The 10,451-nt window shown below is 34.9% G+C and overlaps 1 protein-coding gene across 2 annotated transcripts in view; it reads left to right on the forward strand.

The window, feature by feature from the left end:
• The window catches only part of LOC136836261 (uncharacterized), a 61,676-nt gene extending 51,475 nt beyond the window's left edge, over positions 1 to 10,201 (forward strand). For both annotated transcript variants that reach the window (XM_067100271.1, XM_067100269.1), the window contains exons 6-7: positions 3,241 to 4,166; positions 7,438 to 10,201. In XM_067100271.1, the coding sequence (XP_066956372.1) occupies positions 3,241 to 4,153 (913 nt within the window). In that variant the 3' untranslated portion in view covers positions 4,154 to 4,166; positions 7,438 to 10,201. The remainder of the gene's footprint in view (positions 1 to 3,240; positions 4,167 to 7,437) is intronic.
• The last annotated feature ends 250 nt before the right edge of the window (positions 10,202 to 10,451 follow it).

Below are 10,451 nucleotides of genomic sequence, written 5' to 3' on the forward strand. Positions count from 1 at the left end.
GGGGTCTGAAGATGTTGTCAAGGGTATTCTGACGAAAAATAAAGCGAATTATGGTTTGCAGTCACCAGCTGCTGAATTTGTGAGTTTCAGCCTACTTCAAGGGCGTGGCAAGAACAGATGTTGTCAATGTGGTAGTTCTCTATCAGCTTGATGAAGTCATCCGAGATCATCCTCACCTTGTAGTTTGGGGTGCATAAAATCATCATATTAGTGGTTTTCTTCTCTATCTCACCAGTGGCAAAGAGTTTTAAATGCCCAGTTACTGGTTTACAACAATGGCTGTCAGAAGTTTTTGCACATAAAAAAAGCAGACGACCATTCGGAAAGCTTTCAGTCGGGTAAATTGTTTTCCTTCTCATGAACCAAGGTGTTAGTGGATGAGGAGTGATAGAAGGTGAGTTTCCTCAGCATTGTAGATTTAACTCAAAACAAGGCCTTCTTTTTTTGCCAAGTCTGTCAACATCTGCCAGAATTCCTCTATTTCCACCTCGGAAGCATCTAAGGCTTCTCCATGAGTCTTGTTGGAACTTTGAGCCAAAACAGTCAACCCTCAGATGCCTTAAAGTTTGCGACCCCGTGGAGATCTATAAACTTAATATCATGTCTTTAACTTGGCACCTTGCGCATGCACCTCAGCCAACCTCCTTTGACAAAACCAGATCAAGGTCTGCTGGTCAGTCTCCTTATGGCAGAGCTTGGCCATAACCTTGTGGGGCTCACTCTTCGAAGTCTTATCCCCAGAGTTAGTTGTGTTTGCATTTTTGATGTCCCATAAGGCAGATTGTGCTTTGTCATACTTGACAGTTATACAGATCATGGACGAGCTTGCCTCAGTGATTTCCAGCTTTTTCTGAAGTATCATCACCTTCCTAACCCTCTTAGGAGGTGATGGGGCCATGCAGAAGGTATGCAAGACCACAAACAGCAACAACAGTGCCTGCAACTCTGCAGGGACACCCACAAAAGCCACAAAATATGCAGAGTGCATTGTGGTACCCTCTCTGAGAAATGACGCACAACTGAACAAAGCAATGGAGCACACCTTGGAACTAATGCGTTGTCTTCACTGGCAGCCAAGGAGAGAAAGAAACATCATTGACATAGTCGTGACACATCTCTATCAGACACTAAAAGGCAATAAACAAAAAAATGTTGTGACATTGCTTGGAAGCCAATAAAGTTGCAAAAGCTCGCAATCACATGAGTGCTCTCCCAGCCAGGAAAGCTTTACCATAAGGTTTTTTGCCTGTGCAGTGTTACAAACCAAACGAAGGCTTTTTATTATTCATTGTATATATATCCATGTTTATTTTGTAGTGAGCTGCAGTTGTATGCAGGTAGTGCAGAAGCAAATAATTGAGATAATGCTGTATATCATGCATTATAACTACAATAACAGACCAGCGAAAGCTGGGATATTGGTTTGATAAGCCTTCTCACAAGCTTGGTGTGAAGGGGTTAAGAATTTTAAGGGGCAGAATTATTATAGTTATATTATTGTAGTATTTGTAAAGAATGTGCAATAATATTTGGGTCTACAGCTCTTTATCATTGACTCATATTTTGAGTTATATTTATGACTTTAGTCGGTGAACTAAGATCAAGTCATGTTTGAAATTTGAAAGGCCTTTTTGAAAGTTCTTCTTTTACAAAAATACAGTAGTGTATACAAAAACATTGTAGTAATACAGGTACTTAGCCCTAGGAGAGCTGTTAATCAGCTCAGTGGTCTGGTAAAACTTAAGGTATACTTAACTAATTTAGTATTACTTGGAACAGTAGGGTAACAGATCACAGTTCACAAAGTGGTTTGGTTAGAATACTTTCAATTGCCAAATAAGTGGCTATGAAATAGATAAAAAAAATGTATATCTATACATTGTCTGAGATCCCATCCCCACCCCTTCACTCTTATTGATAGCATCTACATATGTACAGCTGTTTGTACAGAGACAAATGCCTCTATATTAATTTTAGAAAAAAAAGAAGTTATTAAATTTTTGTTACTGATTTTTGGTGCATTTTAATGACCAGCAACTAAGAGTGTTTTATTTTTCTTGTTTTAAGTTAGCTAATCCCACTGTTTACCTTTTATGTATAGAGAAGTTGTATGTTTTCACCTAGCTCTCTCTCACATTTAAATCGTGCTTTGTTGTTATGATAGCTATAAATTCCATGCCAGCAAGAAAATGACAGAGTATGAACATACAAAATTAACTGGATCGTTTAATTATACCGTCTATTGATTCCTCTTGTTCAGAGTGAACTTTGGTTCATGCATCTGTTGCTGTCAGTTTTGTTTTTGTCATCAGTCAGAGGACTGGTGAACAGAATAATGTTTATTTCACTTTTAAGTTGTTTAACTATTTTGGTTTGATATTGAATGGCTTTGCTGACAGTTTAGAATGTTGGCTAAAGAAGGCATTGATAAATCCTTTAGAGTGCAAGGTAAGTGGTGTAGCACCCAAGTTTACTCATTGGTTTATGACGGTATGGTTATGAATTTTTCATTGAGTGCAAGAGCAAAGATTGTTCATTCAAAGAACAATGTAGTGAGTGTCTTAGTTGGCCAGCTAGTGCCATGAATAATTTACTTGAAATATAAGAAGAGGTGAGAAGCTGACAGGGACTTGTACACTAAAATCTTTTTTCCTGAATATGCCCTGTTGAAATGAGGTGTCTTTATGCTGTCCAGTACATATGAAATTTTTTTTTTATTTTATGGACTTTTCCTCTGATTCATTTATAAGGAAGTAGCTAAGAGAAATTGCAATTGAAAATAGTTCAGTTTGGAAAGAGATCTGGGTTTTAATGTTAGTTAGCGCGTTGGTATTTAGTTTAACCAGTCCATTGATGAGAGGTAATGAACAGAAGGCAACACAACTTTTGAATTGCTCACAGTGTGCCATACAGGCACACTACCGTTTCACTATACAAAAATGCCTTTTACAGTTGGTTATTTAAAGGTTTGTGTAGTTATGATATTTCCTTATTTATTGTAAATGAGATATAAGTTAAATAGTTCTTGAAATTTTACTTCGTTTTTTTAGTGAAATGAGACGGTATTCAATCTTTGAAGTACACTACTGTACTTTATTCAATGCAATATTTGGAAAGTGAGAAAGTTAGTATTTTGGTACTGTAGAATATTAGTAATCAACAGAATGAACTTAAATCATACCTATTTAAAATTCTTAGGTGTTGAGAAGAATTTTTAACATTTAATCTTTTTTTCAACAGAACATCCTCCTCAGAAGAATCTATTATGCCTCAGCTCTCACAAAACTTGTTAGCATCACCTAGTTCTGCTTTAACTGTAGACGAAAGTAAATCAAGAGAATATTTGGCATCTCAGTTATTGATGAACATTGCACAAAGTGCTACACTCTCACAAGTATCCAGACTAGCTGCTAATCAGGCCAGTCCCCTTGATCTGCGGTTAACATCAAAACCTGAGGATGAGGCTTTTACTCCCATTGCTCCTAAGATTGAGCTTTTGAAATTACAACAGAATGCAAAAGCAAGTGGTCTTTTGTTAGATCATGCAAAAGCAAGTGCTCTTTTGTTAGTTCGTCCATGCAAGTCCCCTTTACAACAGAATACAAAATCAGGTGCTCTTATTTTAGACAGTCCGTGCAAATCTCCTTTATCAGAGTCACCACCATTAAAAGAGCCATGCAGTTCATTGATGACAGATGAGGAGCTTGTTTCACTTACTGTTAGAGAACTGAACAGAAGAATTTTCCGTCTTCCAAAAGCTCTACAGAACGACCTGAAGAGGAAGAGACGAACCTTAAAGAATCGTACCTATGCACAAAATTCCCGCACAAAACGCACTCAGTATCAGCTACACCTTAAGTCAATTATCAAACACCTCCGTAAAGAAAACAGTGAAACTAGAGACGAAGTGAATTGTTTAAGTCAGCAGATCATCTTATATAAGTCAGAAAATACATTACTTAAAGATGATATCTTGAATTTAAAGATACAGCTAAGAACTACCTTGAATGAATTAGAGAGGGTTAAGCAGCAAAGTAATGGGTGCCACAAGTGTAGAAGTGCATGTCCTGATGCAGTATTAGAAAAAGATAAACCTGAGCCAGCAAGTGAAATTCCTACAGAACTTTCATCAAGAAATACCACTGAAGATTGACTCCTTGATACAGGTAAGATAGTTTGTTTTACAATAAACCTCACATTTACAAATTCCCCATGTTCATGGTCTTCACAAATTCTAGACTTCATCCCAAATTCAGAACAGATTTTATGCTAGCCAGTAGTACAGTACATGAATCCTAGGGCTTCAGTGAGCACTCTTCCCAATCCTTTGGGGACAGTGACTGATTAACTACTGGCCAGGCTGGCATAGGTCTCATTAAACATTTTCAGTACCCGGTCGCAGCCCATTTCATTTAGCACACGAGGACTGTTTCAGCCCTTCCAACTGTGTTTCACTTGGTCAGTGGGTTGCTAGCATTCTTCAGTCATCTTGCTTGGCCTTCTTGTCCCAGGATTGGAAATGCTCAGCTAGCAGAACTTTGTTCTTCCTCAGTTGAGGATCTGATGGGATCTGCATGTTCTCACTTCAAAGCCTGTAGCAAGTCGAGTTGTTGTGGTATTTTCAAGAGAATGTTATGCTCGTACATAAGCTTAATAGTCTTCAGGATGCTGGTCCCAGTGCTTGGCCTTTGGCCTAAATTCTACATTCAGTTCAATTCAATTTGATTCAATTCTGAGCTCCAAACCTGGCCCAGATCTTGTCAACAGAGCTCACCCTTGGGTGCACTCCAGAAGCAATTCTTTTTCTAGGATCCTAACATTTTACTAAATATCTTTGTTGTCCCCATTAGGTATTATTATTATGCTGTAATTATTATTATTATTATTAAGAAAAGATGTTACTGTTTTGTCAATGTTGTGTAATGTTATTTGACAGATAGCCACTCCATTTACATGATGATCTGTGAATAATTTGTAGATACTTGAATTTAGTTATACATTTGGTATATCATTTCAAAACATACTGTCATGTTACATATAACATCCATACTGGTTCAGAAAACAAAAATAAACATCATCTTCTACCATAATATCCCTTAAACGCCTACTGGACGATGGACATACACGTCAATTAAAATGGTCTGTTATGTCAGTGGACGCACCGCACGCCCATTCACAAAAATTTTCCAACCTTCGTCAATCTCTTGACTCGACCGAAATGGTCAGAAAACGCAAATTGTAAGCCAAAACTCTTACATTCTAGTAATATTTCAATCATGTACCTTCATTTTGCAACAAATTGGAATTCTCTAGCACAACATTTCGATTTATGGGTGAATTTTTGAAAAACTTTTCCTGATGCCCGCAGGCACTCGCCAAAAATTTCAGAAATTTTTCGTCATTTTTGTCGTACTTTTTGCACTGTATTATATTAGCTTGCATAAAAGTTTTATATATGAAAATGTGTGCAATTTCATGTAAAATACAGCAAAATACAACCAATGGTTGTAGCTTTTATCAGTTTGGAAAATATTTCGATAAATCATTTATAACTGCTAAATTTCAACCTTTTGGTCAACTTGACTCGACCTGAAAAAAAAACGCAATTGTAAGCTAAAACTCTTACATTCTAGTAATATTCAATCATTTACCTTCATTTTGCAACAATTGGAAGTCTCTAGCACAATATTTCAATTTATGGTGTGAATTTTTGAAAAAACTTTTTCCTTTACGCATTCCGCGCAGAAATTCTTTCATGTGTCGAATAATGTCGGCACTATTTTTATATTGGTCGTTACGCAAAGTTTTATATATGAAAAATGTAAAGGTAATTTCATGTAGAATAATAACAGCAAAATAACTCATGGTTGCAGCTTTATCAGTTTTGAAATATTTTCTATATAAATCACAATAACTGTGTAAATTTCAACTCTTCAAGGTCAAATTTGAACTGACTGGAATGGTAAAAACGCAATATAAGCACAAACTCTTAAGACCAGCAATATTCAATCATGTACCTTCATTTTGCAAACAAATCAAGTCTCTAGCACAATATTTCAATTTATGGCACCTCGAAAACATTTTCCCCACGCTCATGCCGCTGCAACCTCGAAGAACATCCAGAAATTCTTTCGCCACGCTGTCGCATTGCTTGCATCGCTTTACATTAGTCGCTACGTGAAACTTTTATATATGAAATGGTAGTAATTTCAAGGTAGAATACAATAGAAAGTAGCTCATGGTTGTAGTTTTTATCAGTTTTGGAAAATATTTTCACGTAAATCACCATAACCGCTAAAAATTCAAATCCTTCCGGTCAATTTCATAATCTAATTAAATGGTTTGAAAACGCACTGTAAGCTAAAACTCTTACATTCTAGTAATATTCAATCATTTACCTTTCATTTTGCAATAAATTGGAGGTCTCTAGCACAATATTTCGATTTATGGTGAATTTTTTAAAAACATTTTCCTTTACGTCCGCTGTAACTCGCCGAACATCTCAGAAATTCTTTCGTCACGTTGTCGTAATATTTGCACCGTTTTATATTAGTCGTTACATAAACTTTTTATATATATGAAAATATGTGCAATTTCATGTACAATACAACAGAAAATAACTCATGGTTGTAGCTTTTATCAGTTTTGAAATATTTTCATATAAATCACGATAAATAGAAAAATTCTACTTTCAATCAACTTTAACTCGACTGAAATGGTCGAAAACTGCAATTGTAAGCTAAAACACTTACAGTCTAGTAATATTCAATCAATTAGCTTCATTTTTCAACAAACGGAAGTCTCTAGCACAATATTTCAATTTATGGTGAATTTTTGAAAAAACATTTTTTACATCCATGTTACGAATTCATGCATCATTTTGTGATAATATTTTCTTTGTTGCTTTGATCGTTTTACAATTTGTTGTATACCAAAATCATCGCAATTTAGTGTACAATACAAAGAAAAACAAAATAACCCGTTAGCTTTAACTGCTTTGCTCAGCAGCGATTTGTATAAAATTATATATGAAAATTTTTTTTGCTTTGTCATATATTTCAATATTTATATATGATAATGATATTTTTTAATTTCTGATGGTTGCATACTAAACTTCAGGCAAAGACAAAAAAAGGAGCCAAAAATGAACTCTTAATCTTAAAAACTAAGCGCATGTGATTTTTGAAAAACTTTTTTTTCCGCTTGTGCGCTAACTCCCGAACGCCGCCAGCATACGGGAGACGTTTTTGTAAATAGAGGCTCGGCGTTTAAGGGATATAAAGCCTTTAACTCTGGATGTTGGTTAGTCAAAACTGTTAAAATTGAAGATAAATTTTTCTCTTTCAGTGGTTGCCAGAATATCCACCCATTACATATATAGTAAAATGTTTATGCATTGCCAAATGTTATAATAAGAAATTTTTTTTTATTTTGCAGTATACATTGAGAAACAAGAACACAAAAAAAATTCATGGAGAAGAATGGAAGAACAAAATAAAGAGTGAAAACTCATTTTTGTAATCTGTGGTAATATTACTACCATTTCAGCGGTAAGGATCATGTTGACCTGTAAAACCATTTCTGGTATTGCAATCTCCCCTTCCCACTTTCTATTATAGAATTTGTTGATATCTTGACTTTCCTCAGGATATTTATTGTAATAAACAAGTATTTTGTTCGTTTGTCTTACAAGAATTAGTAGAGAAAGCTTGTGCCTTTATGAAGAGTACAGAATATTTTGATATCAGAGCATAACAGAGAGCTTATTTATTTTCGTGGAAGTATCTAATACTTAGAATGAATAACCAAAGTAAATTATACAGTATTAGTCAAGACTTGTTCCAAGGCATGTTTTAGATGAATTGGTGTTTAAAATTATATTGGAGTTTTGTATTCTTTATGCACATTTTACCAACAGCACGTATCACCAACATATAGAGGCTGTTTTAAGTATGTAAAAATGATTTGGTATGTATTTCTATGTTTCCCAGTGCATGCTGACAAATCACAGGTGTTTAAAATGCCACATACCATAAGCAGTCAGCAAAATTTGTCATCTTGATCACTCAATATAGTATGATTGTTATCTTGTTTCCCCCACGCATCCTCTGTCAGAAATTTGGCAAATGATTACCAGTCTGACTTTCAAGCAAAATTATGGATACTAGCCTCTTTTTATTTTATGCTGTATTGGATAAGTTATAATAAGATATGACACAAGGAATTATGCAGTGTATATAACTCGGAAACAAATAGTCATTAGCTGTATGTTCCTGGCCCCCAAGAATTAACACCAAAGAATGGAAACCATTATTAAATTGCAGATACAAGCTCAAACACATACATGACTGATTGGATAGAAAAAAAAAACTTAGAATAAAACCCAGGCAAACACTGTTTAAACTCTCACTTTCTCACCGGAGAGCTAATTGTGAAACTGAATAAAGAGAATTAGAAATTTAAGATGGTATTCAATAGGTCATGTAGAGCATAACCCAAGGGAATACCTGGGATTAGGGAGCTGTAAATTAGACAAGGTTTGGAAATGAAATGCTGAAGTGGGCACCTCCCATAAATAAAGCGTACTGTAATTACCTCCTTTTGATAGTGCATGTTCTTGCAGAATAAATTACCAGCGTTATGAGTAAAAAACTATAACAAAATTTGTGAATGGAGGACTAGAACATTAGGATAACCCAGGGATTTTGTCGAACATAAGGCATGTGGCAATACCGACAAAACCACTCCCTACATCTCTTTTCTTCTCTTTTAGTAGTCTTCTTGCTTTTGTTATATATCACTCAAAAGTGTTTTGGTAATAATAAACCTCCAAACTTGTATTGAAACAAGGCTGAAAACCAATGGCACATTGTATAAGGAAAGTTGATATGATTAATCTTAAATAGGATCTAACATATTCAACGAGAAAACCTTTCTTGCCCAGCCGTACAAGTTAGAATGTGAAGAGTGCGGTCTGCTTGAACTATTTTAAGGCATTATTGATAATCTGGCATAATGAATTATTACTCCTCTCTCTGCCATAAAGCTGTGTGTTTGTTTTGGGGGGTGGATGGGTGGGAGGAAGAGATCTTTAAAAATTGGAAGTTGTCTGCTGTGAAGGATGCCAAACACATGGTGGTTGAAGTAGTTTTACTAGATGACAGGGCTCAGCTTTTGAAGTCTTCAAAGGCATGGACTAAAAGAAGCAAATTTGTGTGCTTGGCAAGAAAAATTTAAGTGGGTACATCACAAAGATCACCTAATTTTTAACGTAGCAGTCTGCAACCTGTTATTAATGAATTGTCTCAAATTGAAAATTTCAAGAAATTTTATATTTTCCTTCATAACTGTAAATCAATTTAGACATTTGACATCACTGTTGATTGCTGTAAAGCAGAAGGCAGTGACATTAATATATCTCTGTAGGTGTTGATGTTCTTCAGTAAGTATGAATTACTTATATGTATTGGTAGAGACTTTTCTGTATATTTTTTTAATAAGTGCATATGTGTCATTGACATTTGTTGTTTGATACCTCAGAATCTACCCACTAAACCAAATTAGGAAAATATTGTTAAGTGTTTGCTTGTTGCTAGAGAGTTTATATGCAACCATATTCTTGATTCTTCAACATTTTCCAACAAAATTTTAAGAAAAAACAGCCTTAAATGTTTCATCAGTTTCCTGATAGAGTGAAGGCAACTGTTGTAAATATGGAAAGTATTTACTTCAGGTTGTAAAATATGTACAATGCTGTTTTGTAATTTTTCTTGAGTTACATTCAGCAATGACTGGCTGAAGTATAGGAAATGAAAAATAGATTACTTGGCTGCTTGAGCTCGTACTAAGATGGTGCTATGTACTATTAAGACTTGACCTCATATGTGTAGACTTGTAAGTTGATAGTGTATTTAAACATGAGATATTTTAAAATATGTTGCTTTCATGTTATATTTTAAAACTTGTAATGCTAGAGTATACTGTGTAATATATTGTACCTCTAAATCATTTACAGATATATTTACAAGGAAATTTTTGTAGTCATATAAAAAATTATTGTAAATCTAGAATGACCATGTAAAGTTGCCTTACCTGAGAATACCACTAAAATTTACGTCTGCCCATCTAATGTTTTTACTTTGTCTCTAGACGAAGATCAAGGTGAAAACTGTAGAATAGATGGTTTTTTAATTGATAAAAATGGTTTTGTTTATACCTGTTACTTAAGAAATTTTATAGAAGAGTTTTAGTGGACCTGGTTTTTACTATTATTATTGTTTTAATGTCTTTGAAACCAATGGGTCAACACTAGACATGCAGGGCTCGCTCAAGGAATTTATTCTTATATGAAAGGTAAAGATGGGAACAAGGTGGACAGCCTATTGGGAAAAGACCCCAATTATGGGGACGCCTTAGAACTTCAAGAATCCTGCTGTCACCTTGGGTACCAA

The sequence above is a fragment of the Macrobrachium rosenbergii genome, chromosome 56 (assembly GCF_040412425.1).
Source record: "Macrobrachium rosenbergii isolate ZJJX-2024 chromosome 56, ASM4041242v1, whole genome shotgun sequence".
NCBI lineage: Eukaryota > Metazoa > Arthropoda > Malacostraca > Decapoda > Palaemonidae > Macrobrachium > Macrobrachium rosenbergii.